The sequence below is a fragment of the Cnephaeus nilssonii genome, assembly GCF_951640355.1.
Source record: "Cnephaeus nilssonii genome assembly, chromosome: 7".
Lineage (NCBI taxonomy): Eukaryota > Metazoa > Chordata > Mammalia > Chiroptera > Vespertilionidae > Cnephaeus > Cnephaeus nilssonii.
The window spans coordinates 33,774,937-33,791,313 of NC_137078.1; the positions used below are offsets into that span (position 1 = coordinate 33,774,937).

Below are 16,377 nucleotides of genomic sequence, written 5' to 3' on the forward strand. Positions count from 1 at the left end.
AGGTTCAACATATTTTTGGCTTTAACCACCATCCGGTCTCTATTGCAGCCACTCAGCTCTGTTGTTACAGCATGAAACCAACTTCAGAAAATACATCAGTGAATGGGATGGCTGTAATCCCAATAAAACTGTATTTACCAAACCAGGTGGCAATCTGGATTTGGCTCATGGGCTATAGTTTTTCAACCCTGACCAATTTACTATATCAGATCATAGATTTTTTTATGAAGGTTAAATAAATTAATGTGTAGAAAGTGCTTATAACAACTGATACCAAGTTGCACTAACAAATATCAGCTCTCATTAGTAGTGTTTTTGTTAGTGTTATTATAGCACAATATTGGAAATAATAAAAATGTATAGCAGAAGAGCTAGGGTTAAATAATTTATGACCCCCCCCTACTGCTAAGTGTTATATATCTATTTAAATATGTTTTTTTAAATATCAAGACTATTTATTAGCTTAGGAACATGTTTATAGTATGTTAAGTGGAAAAAAAGAGATAAATGATACTTATCATATGATCCCAATTATTTTTCTTAAAAGATAATGTATTTTACATATTTACATTAATGGAAAGCAACTAGAAGAAATATACCACACTGCATCATTTATTTACATAATTCTTTTTTTGTCTTGTTTTTTATTGAGATATAATTGATATATAACATTTTATTTTTTAAAATACGTTTTTATTGATTTTTTTAGAGAGAGGGAAAGGGAGAGGGAGAGAGAAATAGAAACATGTTTGCATCAACATCCATAGGCTGCCTCCTGCACGCGCCCTACTGGGGATCAAGCCCAAAACCGGGCCAGGTGCCCTGACCTGGAATCTGACTGGTGACCTCCTGGTGCATGGGTCAATGCTCAACCATTGAGCCACACTGGCCGGGCGATATATAACATTTTATTATTTTTAGGTGAACATCATGATTTGATATATGTATATATTGTGAAATGATTACCTCGGTAAGTTTAGTTAACCTCCATCACTCACATAGTTACAAATTTCTTTCTTGCGATGAGGACTTTTAACATTTACACTCATAGCAACTTTCAAATATACAGGACACTATTGTTAGCTATGCTGGGCGTTATATTCCCAGAACTCATTTATCTTATAAAATTACATAACGCCCTATTGTCTATTTTTTCCCTACACTGAGCATGTACTGTTTGCTGATATTAAAGTACTTTGATGAGAAAAAATAGAATCTGGGTTCACGGAGGGCTATTCTAACTCTGATGTAGTTACCATTTTAGATGTCACTTACGTTTTAATTGCTTAATAAATTAAGAGTTTACCTTCAGAGATAGCTGTGTAATGGACACTTCCCAACCTGCTGTGGTCTTAAAGTTGTTCTGCTCTAGGGCTCCTGGAGCTCTGTGGCAGGGCACCCACCTGGAGCTCTGTGGCAGGGCACCCACCTGGAGCTCTGTGGCAGGGCACCCACCTGGAGCTCTGTGGCAGGGCACCCACCTGGAGCTCTGTGGCAGGGCACCCACCTGGAGCTCTGTGGCAGGGCACCCACCTGGAGCTCTGTGGCAGGGCACCCACCTGGAGCTCTGTGGCAGGGCACCCACCTGGAGCTCTGTGGCAGGGTACCCACCAATGGGGGCAGAAGCCCCACCCTGACTCTCAGTTTCTCTTAGAAACAGAGGCTCCTTTCCAATCACATTTCCTGAGCAACCACAGTCTTTCAGTGACATAAAGGCAGAATGTTGTTACCTAGGGGTGAACAACCTCCCCCACCCCAGTATTTGAGTATACACATCTTCTTTGCTCAGGTATCAGAAGGAGGTTAGGTTTCAACATTTAAATGCCACTGTGTCTAGAAGTCACACAAACGAATACAAGGAAAGGAAGCTTCAGAACCCATTAGCTCCTTCATTAACCTCACAGAATAGTAACTAAAATTAATTTCTTTTTAAAAGTCCCTTTACACGTATCAAGTTTAATCTAAATTATAATCATAATCAGTTAGCTTCTGGATACTCCAAGATTAAACTGTGTTGAAAATTGTTATATTAATTAGGTTGTACAACCTTATACAGTATGTTGCTATTCCAAATATATTTTCCCTAAAATAATGCTTTAGAATCTGAAGTTTAAAGGGACCGGGCTTTTTAGTCTAAGTTTAGGTAAAAACGTAGCTGAACTTTATTTTTAGTAAGTGAATTGTTAGTGAACTTAAGTGCCAGCTAGGATTCCCATATAAGATTTGCATGTGACTACTGTACGTTTTAGTGAGTTTTAGACCCAGTATGATGCCTCTGCCAACTGAAAGGAGAAAATGGACATCTGACTTGCCATTCTGGGTGCCAGAATCTCGACTGAAATAATAGGACGATGTGAATCTTATTCAGAAACATGTCTATAACCACATCTCAAGTAGCTTTCTAACTTGGAACTTTGTGTGTATAAACTAAAGATTTGAGGATAGTTACTGAGCCCATAATGTGGAATGTGAATTATATCCAGTCATCTTTAAATATAAATATGCAGTTATGCATACTGTTGACATGTTAAGCGCCAAGTCTGTTTTGTCTTCCTTTTCGTTTCAGTCACCAGTGACTGACACGGCGCTTAACGTGTTAATGATTTTAATTTTAATTTCCAGTTCTTCCCCACTAAAGAAGAAGGAAGAACCCTTAATCAGAATGACCAAGAAAATTGCCTCTGTTCTTTCCTCTTCAATCCTAGACCCTGCTTTGCTGGTCCTATCTTAGAGTGATAGCTAGTCGCCAAAGATGACCCCTCAGTGATCCATGCCACCTCGTATTCTCACCTTTATGTAGTGCCCCCAGCACTCAATCTGATGTGATCCCATGTAACCAAGGTTGTGGCAGAGCACTGGCCGAGTAGCTCAGTTGGTTAGAGCACCGTTCTGATACACCAAGGTTGCAGGTTCCATCCCCGGTCAGGACACATACAAGAGTCAACCAATGAATGCATAAATAAGAGGAACAACAAATCGATGTTTCTCTCTCTCCTTTCCTCTCTCTCTCTCTCTCTAAAAATCAATCAATAAAAAATATTTTTATTTTTTTAAATATATTTTATTGATTTTTTACAGAGAGGAAGGGAGAGGGATAGAGAGTTAGAAACATCGATGAGAGAGAAACATCGATCAGCTGCCTCCTGCACACCCCCTACTGGGGATGTGCCTGCAACCAAGGTAGATGCCCCTGACTGGAATCGAACCTGGTACCCTTCATTCCACAGGCCAACGCTCTATCCACTGAGCCAAACCAGTCAGGGCAATAAAAAATATTTTTAAAAGAGTGTGGCAGAAATGATGCAGCTTCCACCTTGGTCAGTGGGACGTCAGCAATCGTGTAAGAAGCCTGACTTCCCTGAGCACCATTCGCTGAAGAAGTCTGGCTGGCCACATGAAGCTCTTCCAGCCATTCCAGCTGAGGGGTTGGCCATGTGAATTGAAGAAGCCATCTGCAAGTCCAACCCAGTCGGTCCTTCATCACATGACTCCAGCCCTACTCACAAATGCATGAAAAACTTGAGAAAACTGACCACCTGAGTCAAATCAACTCTCAGAACCATGAAAGACATAAATTGTTGTAAGCCACTATGTTTTGGGACAGTTTGTTATACAGCAATAGAAAATTGGAACACTTCGTTTTCTCAACCCCTGTCCTTGTGCACTGGGATGTTGAAGGACCCGATAGCCCAGTACTTTTCATTTGCTGTTGCAAATGCTGATGTTCTTTTTATGTGAGTGCTAATGGAGGCTGCACCTGCCTCTCACATGCTCTGTAAAATGCTGGCTGTCTACTTGTTCATTAGAAGCCTTCTGTTTACCTTCTCTTTTAATCCTAGGATGGCTTTGATCTGTTTTCTAGGCCTTGCAGCTCTCTGAAACATGTGCCTGGACTGTGTTCTCTAAAACAGCAGCAAAGTGAGGATTACAGACTTCAACTTTGATGGGAAAAGTCATTTCCTCATTGGCTAAGAACTAAAGTTGCACACATACCCCCAGGGAATTCTGTGGCCTTTCCCCTGTAATGCCTTTACACTTCCTCCTGGCATAACCGACTTAGGGCCCAAAGCTGTTTAATCATTCTAAGTCTCATATCACATCAGCATATGGTTGAACTATATGTTCTTATTGTCTCTTTCTGAGACTTTGAGTCCATAATTTCCAGGAACAGTAGATGAAATATATGAGATACACAGAGTGTCTCATGGAGTCAGGAATAGATTGTGGATCCATATTATGAGTTTTTTGACAGAACTTGAAGAGAAATGTATGCATTTTAAAATTTATGTGCTGACTGTATGAAGTAAATTGCTTAATAACTACCAGACAGTAGAATATTCTACAGCAAAGAAAGTGAACAAACTATAGCTGTTTGCATCAGTGTGGATGGTTCGCAATAGAAGCTAGTCAATAGAATATATGGGATATGCTTCTTTTCTATAAAGTTCAAGAGCAAATACAATCACACATTTTAGACAGACATGATCAGTGAATAAACTGCTCTGAAAAGCACATAAATGATTGTCATAGAAGTTTGGAGCATGTTAAAATTAACCCTTTAATGGCAAAAGGTACATGGGGGTCGGTGAAAGCACTAAAAAATTTTATTTCTTAACCCAAGTTACCCTAGTTACATGGTTATTTGCTTTCTAATTATAATTTAAGTTATACTTACGTATTTAAAATAATTCTATATGAATGATACATTTTACAGTAAAAAAGCAACCAGGCCCAGCTGGTGTGGCTCAGTGGTTGAGCACCGGTCTATGAACCAGAAGGTCACAGTTCTATTTCCGGTCAGGGCACATGCTGGGGTTGTAGGCTTGATCCCCAGTAGGGGGTGTGCAGGAGGCAGTCAATCAATGATTCTCTACATTGATGCTTCTTTTTTTTTTTTTTTTACAGAGAGGAAGGGAGAGGGATAGAGAGTTAGAAACATCGATGAGAGAGAAACATCGATCAGCCGCCTCCTGCATACACCCCACTGGGGATGTGCCCGCAACCAAGGTACATGCCCTTGATCGGAATCGAACCTGGGACCCTTGAGTCCGCAGGCCGACGCTCTATCCACTGAGCCAAACCGGTCAGGGCGATGCTTCTTTCTCTGTCTCTCCCTTCCTCTCAGAAATCAATAAAAAAAAAAATGTATTTTAAAAAAAGAAGTTTTTAAAAAAAGCAACCAGGAGACTTCTAGATTTCAGAGATATCTTTTTAAATAGATAAGCTAAGCACCTGTATACAAATGTTATTTTTTTCTGATTAAAAAGTAGTACAGGGTGGTGGAGGGCTGGAGGGGGTCGATGGAGGCTAAAGGGGGGCATATGTAGTGCTGTCAACAATAAAGATTTTTTTAAAAAGCTGTTTGGCTCAGTGGATAGAGCGTCGTTGGACTGAAGGGTCCCAGGCACGAACCTCCATTGCAGGCTCCTCCCCAACCTGGGCCCTGGTCAGGGCGTGTGCAGGAGGCAATGACTTGATGTGTTTCTCTCACATCGATATTTCTCTCTGTCTTTCCCTCTTTCTACTCTCTCTAAAAATCAATAGAAAAATATCCTCAGGTGAGGATTAAAAAAAAAAAGTAGTACATAAACATTATAGAAAGCCTGTGTATCAGAGAAGAAAATAGAAATCTTCATGATCCCACTGCTATGCCATGAGCATTTCTGCATACTTTGACACTACATTGAAATAGTAATTACTGTTGAAACTGGCCAACCACAGGCTTAAGGTTCACCTCAGACAACTAATTCCCCAGGTGTCCTTGAATTTTTGATGCAGTCAATCTCTAAGCGTAAGAAATATGAACCAGGATTCAGAGAAAATCTGAAAATTATGTTTCTTGTTGGAATTTTAACTCTAGACTTTCAATAAAATCAAAACAGCCGAAACCGATTTGGCTCAGTGGATAGAGCGTCGGCCTGCGGACTCAAGGGTCCCAGGTTCGATTCCGGTCAAGGGCATGTACCTTGGTTGCGGGCACATCCCCAGTAGGGGGTGTGCAAGAGGCAGCTGATCGATGTTTCTCTCTCATCGATGTTTCTAACTCTCTATCCCTCTCTCTTCCTCTCTGTAAAAAATCAATTAAAAAAATAAAAATAAATAAATAAATAAATAATTAAAAAATAAAATCAAAACAGATAATATGCTCATGCAAATAAAACCTTTAGAATTTAGATCAGAAAACAACTAGGATTCTTCCTATAAATGTGAAAATTTACCTGTTAGAAAGGTGAAGAATGCTAAAACTATGACCAGTAGACAATAATGCCCTTTGACATGGAATTCTTCTTTAAAGTTTTGTGATAAAAAAGCATTTTCATGCTCAAGACAAACTGGGGAGTGTCTATAATTTTATAACTTTTATTTTCATTATTTTTAGTTTATATAGACAAGGTTTTCGTTCTTTGGAATGACATAAAAGTTCTTTTTCTATGTTTCTTTGATTATCAATAGGTGTCCTTTGATGTTTGTGAAAATTATCAGTAGGATAGTTGATATTTGGTTCATTTAGATATTCCTGTAATGGTTTTCTAGTAGCCCTCCAACTAGCAGTGAGAGGCACTTTTTATTGAAGATAGGATCCATTCCAAATAAAGTTTAGCAGCATGTGTTGTGATGTACAGTAAATATTTAATCTATTAAATAGTTTCTTCATATTTCTGGTTTTTTAATAGCTAGCATAGTTTTCAAAATTATTATTGCTACAAATACCCAGACTTTACTTAAATAAATGGGTAATGTCATATTCAGGGATATATGTCCATAATTTTAACTCTAGTTTTTGCAGTCATATTACTTCTAAATATATTGTAAAAGTCAGCTAGCTACAGTAATGTTGTCAATATAAAAATAAGAAATAACTGGTAAGCCCTAGCTGGTTTGGCTCAGTGGATAGAGTCGGGCTGTGGACTGGAAGGGTCCTGGGTTCGATTCTGGTTGGGGGCACATGCCCAGGTTGTGGGCTCAATCCCTTGTAGGGGGCATGCGGGAATCAGCCAATCAATGATTCTTTCTCATCAGTGATGTTTCTATCTCTCTCTCTCCCTCTCTCTTCCTCTCTGAAGTCAATAAAAATATATTTTAAAAAAAGAAATAACTGGTAATTAAAATTTTTGAATAAAATGGACAAACATGTCTTTCTGCTTTTTCTATGAAATGATGAATGATAAAATTATTGTATTTGAGTTTAGCAAGTGTTAATCTTATCAGTTGTGTTTCTTGAGTGTTTAAGTCCACTAAATATGTTAAGTAAACTATTTGTGGATAAAGGTAGAGATATGATAGATATTTTCTTTTAGAATATCTAAAATTAAGAACATCCATGTAGGGAGTATTTAGGGGTAAAATAAATGGGACTTTGTTCTTTATATGTTTACTGGAGGCCCAGTGCATGGGATTTTGTGCACTGGTGGGGGGCGTGGCCTGTGGCAATCAGCTCGCTGTGGGAATGCCACTCATCCGGGTCAGCCGAGCGGCTGTGGACCCGCACTCTGAGCGGCTGCTCCCTGGTCCAGCATCTTCCATGGAGCTGGAGCACTCACCTCTCCAGGGGACCCGGTCGGGCCAGGCCCAGGGACAATAGCACTGAGAGGCGGCGGAGTAGGCCTCAGTCCCGCGGTGGCCACGAACCCGCTTCCCAGCCTCCAGGGTCAGCTCTGCGAGCCCAGCGGCAGCAGCCTGCGGGCATCCGGAGGAGGCCTCAGGGAGCAAGGAGAAGGAGCCTGGGGTGAGGAGGTGAAGATGGCAGCCCGTGTTCCTGCCCCTCGGCCCAGGGTTTGCAGCAGGAGCAGCTGCTCATCCTGGTCAGCTGAACAGCACTCCCACTGTGGTAGCACACTGACCACCAGGGATCAACTACTGCGTTGAGTGTCTGCCGCCTGGTGGTCAGTGCACGTCATAGCGACTGGTCAACCGGTCGTTCTGGTCGTTCCGCTGTTCAGTCACTGGGCTTTTATTATATAGGATAAAAGATATTGAATATGAAATAGATAAGTAATAGTCTTAAACGGCTAAATTTTGATGTGTTGTCTCTTTATGCCTGTTTTTGAAACTTAATGTAAAATTATTTAACAAAATCAAAGGTTTTCAGATTGGTTTTGAAATTTAAAAGTTATCACAATGAGATCAAATGATATAAAAAAAGAAGTGTTACTTTCTTTACAGTAGAATTGGTAAAGAAAGTATGTTTCATCATTTATATCTTTTCTGTGATTTTTCTTTATAATAAGATATTGCTACTCATTTACTCTGGTTATAAAGAACTGCTTTTAATTATTATTTCCAGATAGATGTTAATAATTAGCAGTAGTTTATGCTTTAAACACTAATCCTATATAAAAGGGGTAATATGCAAATCGACCAAACAGCGGAATGACCGGTTGCTATGACACGCACTGACCACCAGGGGGCAGATGTTCAATGCAGGAGCTGCCCCCTAGTGTTCAGTGTGCTCCCACAGGCAACACTAAGGATGTCCAACTGGGGCTTAAGCCATCAGTCGGACATCCCCTGAGGGCTCCTGGACTGCTAAAGGGCGCAGGCTGGGCTGAGGGCCCCGCTCCAGTGCATGAATGCTGTGTACTGGGCCTCTAGTTTAAAATAAAATGATGGTCACATAAATTTGATTCTTTCAACCCCATAATTTTTGTTTTCATTTTACCATATAACCATAATACAAGGGCCAGATAATTCTTTGTTGTTGTTGGGCCAGATAATTCTTTGTTGTTGGGGCTGGGGGAGCTTTTCTGTGCATTGTAGCATGTTTAGCAGCATCTCTGTCCTGTCTCTATAAGATTCTAGTAGCACTCCCCAGTTGTGAAACAAACATTACCTCCAGACTTTTGCCAGGAGTTCCCTAGGAGACAGCATTGACTCCAGTTGAGAATCACTGCCCTGGTATATTTACTAAAATTCTTATCATGCTTTTCAGGATCATAATTTGGAATAAAGCAGTGTAATATTAGTAGCGAGGCACAAAATCAGCAGAATAGAAATGCTGCTAGGCAATATTTTGGGTTGTTCAACATAAATAAAAAAGTCAGAAACAATAACTACATTTCTTAAAGACCAGGTTGTCTAGGTCATTGGTACAGAACAGACCACTGGGAACATTTCCGTGAGTGCCACACAGGGCATAAAATTAGTTAATAGCTACACATGTCACTTATGGCTGTTTTTCTTCAATCATTATTTTAAATAGGAAGTAGCAAGATCTGTAGATATTAGAGAACACATGAAGGTCCTTGTACTATTTTGTGTTACACCAAAATCCGTTATTTTCCATGGCATGCTGGAATAAAAATGTGTTTCACTCCTTTTGTCATGACGTCTACAACAGGTGATGCCCAGTACCCTGCTGGGAATGTCATTAAATCTAACTTCCTCTCCAGAATTTTTGGCGTTCTGTATCATGGTGAGCACTCAGCGGGCAAGCTAGTTCACGGGATGTTTTTCAATTTAAACATATGCCAGAGAAAATTTAAAATGTAGCTATTTGAGTTATATAGAAAAGCAAAATGATTTCAATTTATTAAATTGGATATGCAGGAGGGAGAAATATACAAGTCTTAGCTTCAACATCCATTAAGCATACTGTGCATTAGAAAGAATTTTATGGGTTTTATTGAACATCTGTACAAAAACCTGAATAATTAATTATTGATGGAGAATCTACAGGGCAGTGGACATCACTAGGCTTTTTGAGGTGGGTGTCCAGAAGAAGGAAAGACAGGCCCAAATCTCGAACTGGGCGAGAACCCTACTCAGCAGTAGGGTCTGTGTTGTTTTTCTTTACTCGGTGACTTATTCCTACTGTGGAGCAAGGAGAGGAAAAAAAGAAAATAGTGTCATACCTTTCCTGATTGTTTTACTAAATGAATCAAGGTTAATCTTGTTTTAGTAAAATCCTGTCTCAAAGAAATCATGTAAAATATTAACCTAATATAAGATTGGACTTCTAAAAGTAAAATTATGCCATGCTATGGTCCTTCACGTTGCACTTTTAACTATTTAAAGGGTAGTTGTGTGGTAAATGTATTATGTGTTTGGCCCTAACTGGAGATGTGCTGAAAGTGCCTGGCACAGAGTAGACAATCAATAAATAGTTGCTGAGTGAATGTGTGGGAAGGTGGGGTCCTGGTGTGGCAGTATGTCTTATTGTACAATATAAAAAATTTTAAATCAGTAGAGAAAAACATATACAAAAGAAGGCATGTACCCATCACCCAGCTTGAACAATTATCAACTCATGGCCAATCTTATTTCAACCATACTCCCCATACTTTTCCCTTCCCATATTATTTTGAAGCAAATAACAGGTATATCAATTTTTTGATAAATATTTCAGTAGCTATCTCTAAAATATTAGAGCTCTTTTCTTTAAGCATTACCACAGACTCTTATCATACTTAAAGTATTAAAATAAACCCTTAATACCACCAAGTATCCTGTCAGTGTTCAAATTTTTAATTATTTCATAAATGTCATTTCCCCCCACACATTTTCATTTGAATCAGGACTCAAAAAGATGTACACATTGTGATTATTTTATTTATTTCTTAAATATTTTTTGATCTTTAGTTTCTCCCATCCTCTCTTTATTTCTCCCCTTGTAATTTATTTCTTGAAGAAACTGGGTTGTGTGTTGCAGCGTTTCCCACAGCCTGGGGTTTGCTGATTGTATCCTAATCGTGTCACTTAAACTTCACTTACGCTCCTCTGTCTCCTGTATTTCCTGTAAACTAGTAGTTGGAGATAAAAGCTTCATCAGATTCAGATTCAATTTTCTTCTTGGCAAGTTCAAAAAAGAAGGTGGTGATCAAATCATAAAGACAGCATTATTGGCTTTTTGCTTAGTGCCTTGCATATTGATTTAGCCAACATTTGTTGACTATTTTTATGTGCCTAGGAATGAATTTATGTTATATAGGTATTATGTCATTTAATCGTATTTAAGCCTCATCACGTATTATGTATCTATTTCTATCTGATGACCAGACCTCTAATTAGGGCCAAATAATCTTAAATGTCTTTCAAACAAACCCCTTGGTATATACTCCCATTGTCATTTATGTGATTTTAATTTGGAATTGTCTGAATTTTCTTTTTACTGGATTCATTTAGAGTATACAAAATACCTTGCATTAAAATGCATTTTTTGTAACTTAATAAAACTAAGTTAGCCCTATTATTTAACTGTGAATTTGTTGTACTTAAACTTTTTGGTAAGGGGATTCACCATCTGTTAACCTAACAAAGATTGATGTCTAAACCATAAATAGGGCCAACTGAATTCAGTATTTCCTGAGTCTCTTTTTCCTGTGCACTCATTGTCTTCTGCAGGTGCACTTTTATTTCTCTTTCATCTCTTTCTGCTTTCATTGTATGCTCACAGTCTCACAGTATCCTACTGTTGCCCAGTGTGAGAAACTGGCTTGTGATTTTAAAAGCAAAACTAGCTTTTTGTTGTTTGTTTACATATCTTTAATTTATTCTGCTCAATTCTCTCCATAGTCCTAAATTCTACTGTTTATAAAACCAGGCCATGGCAGCTCCAGACTCAAAAAAGAAATGCCAGATTATCTTGACCAACTGACACTTGAAGATTAAACTGTTTGATGTGTGGCTTTGGTGATCCCAAGAAAGAATATACTTCTCAAAAAAGAATATACTTGTCATTAACAGGGCCCAAATTTATAATCGGAGTCTAGCAGCCATTGTTTATAGAGGCCTCTCATGCACACTGCATATCAGGGAAAAGCCTCAGACTGAGCTGCTAGCCTCTTGCACTGAGTTTCTGCTGCCTGAGCTGTACCTGCAAGAGAAGTTCCTGGAATCGTAATTCAACCAATAGCCTGAGACCTGCCTCATCCAATTGGAGCTGCACAGCTGTATCTTCATTTGCATCTTTACTGACCAATCAGAGCAGTTTCATAATAACCAATCAGGACTTAAAGTTCCAAACAATCAGAACAGTACTATTTGTACCAATCAAGCTACACTCTTGGATTTCTTATTTGCATAAAAATGGGCCAATCTAGAACCAGGGCAAGCACATTGTCTATACAAGCCAGCCTCCCCTTTGTGGAGAGGAGACATGTACTTTTCAATTTCCACTGGTTGCCTGTTTCCTTGGTTTGCAAAACTGTTCACCGGAATACAGTTTCTCTTTTTACGACACCCCAGATGAGGACACTATTGACATTAGATTGGTGGCACCAATCTTTTGTTAACAGGTTGATGGAGAAAAGGTACCACTGGCCCAAGTTGCAATTAGATACCAGAGCACTGCAAGCAAAACAAGGCAAAGAGGATCCTATTGTGCACCCTTACAAATTACCTTGTAAAGGAGGAATGTATCCTTTATATGCCTTAAACTTTCTTCTCCAGTCATTTCTCCTTTAATAGTTGTAACATCCTCAACTTTCCAGAATATCTATGAGGTGAAGCATTTGGTTGGTTAGAAAGAAGGAACATAAGGCCTTAGTGAATACAATAGGGAAAAAGGAGTTTATTTTCTTAGTCTGGTTGTACACCACTGTGAGGGATTAGACAACTAGCCAAATTCCTTGTTCTTATTTTTAAAAAACACAATTATTTTTATCTTGATTATCCATAAAGAACTTTAAGATTCTTATTTGAAAGTCTTCTGTAAATTTGTGGTAGATAAGAAGTGTGTCTCCCTGTACCTGATCTTACAGGGTGTCCAGGGTAGCATGGTGCGCGTGCTTGTGCTTAATAAGTAGCTTTCAATGCTGGTGGTATTTGAAAGGTTATACATTTTAAAGGGTATTTTGTTCCTCTTTTTGTTGGCAGAACCAAGGAGCTTCCTTTTCTAAGACCAGTGCTATTTGAACTCAGTGAAAGTACACTTTGTTCTAGGAGAATTGCCATATGAAAGCCTAGAATATATATTGAGTTCTTTCAAATAAGGGGGGAAATGATGTTCTAAGACAGTGAGTGCTGACTTGGTGCTGAATGAATAATTGTTATGTGCTCTTTTATTCACAGGCTCGTTTCTCATATGTGCGGATGAAATATCTTTTCTTTTCCTGGTTGGCAGTTTTCGTTGGAAGCTGGATTATATATGTGCAGTACTCCACCTATACAGAACTATGCAGAGGAAAGGACTGTAAGAAAATAATAGTAAGTATTTTTTATTTCCTGGTACATGGAAAAACCTAGATTAATAACATTATATTTACTACTTATATATATAATAATATTTTCAAAAAGTAAAAGTTAATTTTGACCATAGAGTTGTGCTGAACTTCTTAGCATTTTGGTAGGACTATTCCCCACTTAGGAAAATCTAATATTCAGAAGTCTAAATACATAATACATACATAATACAGACTAGTGTGAGAGCATCATCATTACAAAGAGGGATTTTTATTTTTCAAATATACTTGAAGTTTGCCCTAGCTGGTTTGGCTCAGTGGATACAGAGTTGGCCTGCAGACTGAAGGGTCCCAGGTTCACTTCCGGTCAAGGGCACATGCCCGGGTTGCGAGCTCGATCCCCAGGAGGCAGCTGATCAATGATTCTCTCTCATCATTGATGTTTCTATCTCCCTCTCTCTTCCTTTCTGAAATCAATAAAACTATATTTAAAAGATATATATATACTAATAAAAGGGTAATATGCTAATTAGACTGGATAGACTGGACGTCTTCTTTGTCCCATCCTCCTTCTGGACAAAGCCATGGTGGCAGGGGCCGAGGCAGAGGCGGTTAGGGGCGATCAGGCTGGCAGGGGAGGGTGGTTAGGGGCGATCAGGCTGGCAGGCAGAGAGGTTAGGGGCGATCAGGCTGGCAGGCAGAGGGGTTAGGGGTGATCAGGCAGGCAGGCAGAGGGGTTAGGGACGACGATCAGGCAGGCAGGCAGGTGAGCGGTTAGGAGCCAGTGGTCCCAAATTGTGAGAGGGATATTCGACTGTTGGTTTAGGCTCAGGGATCAGGACAAAACTGGCAGTCGGACATCCCCCAAGGGGTCCCGGATTGGAGAGGGTGCAGGCCAGGCTGAGGCACACATCCCCCCGTGCACGAATTTTGTGTACCAGGCCGCTAGTCTACACTAATAAAAGAGAAACATGCAAATTGACCGTCCCTCTGCTACGCCCACCAGCAATCAGGGGTGAGTATGCAAATTAACCCAACAAAGATGGTGGTTAATTTGCATATGCAGGCGTGAAGCGAAGACTGAAGACAGCATAGAAGAAAGCCAAGTGCTGCAGAAGGGAGTGAAGCAGCGAAGGGAGGGAGCGAGGCAGCGGAGAAGGGAGGGAGCGAGGCAGCGGAGAAGGGAGCAAGGCCTGCCTCGGCGGGCTTCGCTCCCTTCTCTGCTTCGCTCAGGCCGCAGGAATAGGCCCGAGGAAGCCCTATTCTTGCAGGAATCTTCCTGCAATGGGCCTCTAGTATATAGATATAGATATAGATATAGATATAGATATAGATATAGATATAGATATAGATATAGATATAGATATACTTGAAGTTGGGTTTACTCTAATCAGATGGTTTTTTTGTTTACAGTTTGAAAGTGTTATACACAGGCACCCTTTCCAGAACACATTTTTTGAATAAATGTAGTCATTCTCGAATACCAGAAATTTATCTAAAAAGCATAAACATTCATTTATAATTTAATTTCTATTCTAACGTTTGGCTATACCTCTGGAAGATTGCTCTGTCAGTCTAAGACTTCTAGTACTAATCCTTGCTTCCATAGCACATATATTTTAAATGTTTGAGGCTAAGTAAATTTAACTCCTTGTTTTCTGCTAATATATTCTGATGTAAATAATATTAAAACATTTAATCTATATTTTTGGTAGTAATGATTGTTTGGATTCCAATTATTATAACTTATTAAAGATTCTATAATTATTGAGTGGCTATCTTTACCCAAGCCAGTGGTGCTAGGTGTGTGCATGTAGCAGGGGACTAGACATCCTGACCTTACAAACTTACAGGAGGGAAGAAAATGAGGAACTACAGGAGAGTAAGATAAATATTACAATAGCAAATGTTAAAGGACAGTGGTCAGCAAATCGCGGCTCGCGAGCCACATGCGGCTCTTTGGCCCCTTGAGTGTGGCTCTTCCACAAAATACCACTTGCGGGCGCGCACATACAGTGCGATTGAAACTTCGTGGCCCATGTGCAGAAGTCGGTTTTTGGCTCTCAAAAGAAATTTCAATCGTTGTACTGTTGATATTTGGCTCTGTTAACTAATGAGTTTGCCGACCACTGTTATAGGAACATAAAAGAGGGAGATCTGAGCTTCCCAAAATTGTAAAAAAATAAAAATCGATTTAACTCTAGGTATTCTAAAATCCATCCAGGATTTTTTTTTTTTTGAAGTTTTTCCTCGGGAGTATTATAGCTTCTTAACTAAGCAAGGGGGGGGGGGGGGCGGCGAATTACTAATATAAGAAGTGTAACAGCAGAGGGGACTTATTTTTAAGTGTAAGCTTTTTAAAAACCACATATAAGTGGACCCGTATAATTTAAATTTGTGTTGTTCACGGGTCAACTGTAGAGTGGTTTCCAACCTTAGGTTATTGTAAATAATGGTGTGCAAATAGCTTTTGAATCCCTGTTTGCAATTCTTTTGGGTATATACCTAGAAGTGGAATTGCTGAATCATATGGTAGTTCTATATTTAACTTTTTGAGGTACTGCCATATTGTCTTGCTAATTCTCTTAAATATATTTCAATTCTCTGTTGAAATTATCTGTTGTTCTATTTATTTTCTCTACCTTTTTTCTTGGACGTGAACATAGTTATTTTACAATCCTTTTTGGATGACTCCAGGGTCTGGATCATCTGTGGATCTGTTTCTATTGTCCATGTTTACCTCTTCCTTTTGGTCCTATCATTTTGTCTTTTGGCCTGCCCTGCAATTTTTTACATGATGCCTCCAGATAAAAGTTCCTTTTCCTCTAGTAGTCAGTCAGTACAATGGTAGCTGATCATCTTAACCCAGTCACGGGCTGTTCGGACTGGAGGCTTGGTTACACCTCTAGTGCAACCCTCTCTCTGCTCCAGCTATGTTTGGCTCATCCCTATTCCAAGAGCATGGGCCTCTAAGGGTTTTAACTGAGAGCCTGGGAATTCACTGGGGTTTCTCCCTCTGGCAGGTTCATAACTCGAGTCTGTATCTTGTGAGACTGCCAGAATGTCTGCTCTGCTTTTCAAAGGCTTTCCAATGAGGTTTTTAGCCTCCCATTCTGTAAGGCCTCAGGATTTGGCAAATATCCCAACAGGATAACTGGCTGTATGCTTGAGGCTCCCTTAGTTTCCTATTTTTAAAGTGCTCACTGGTTTCTTATCCCCAGCAGCAGCTCTGACCTCCGCTCATGCCCAGTATTGGCAA

The 16,377-nt window shown here is 39.6% G+C and overlaps 1 protein-coding gene across 1 annotated transcript in view; it reads left to right on the forward strand.

The window, feature by feature from the left end:
- DIPK1A (divergent protein kinase domain 1A) overlaps positions 1 to 16,377 on the forward strand; it is a 117,421-nt gene that overhangs the window by 77,275 nt on the left and 23,769 nt on the right. Inside the window, exon 2 of the mRNA XM_079777000.1 lies at positions 13,009 to 13,143. Coding sequence (XP_079633126.1) covers positions 13,009 to 13,143 — 135 coding nt within the window. The remainder of the gene's footprint in view (positions 1 to 13,008; positions 13,144 to 16,377) is intronic.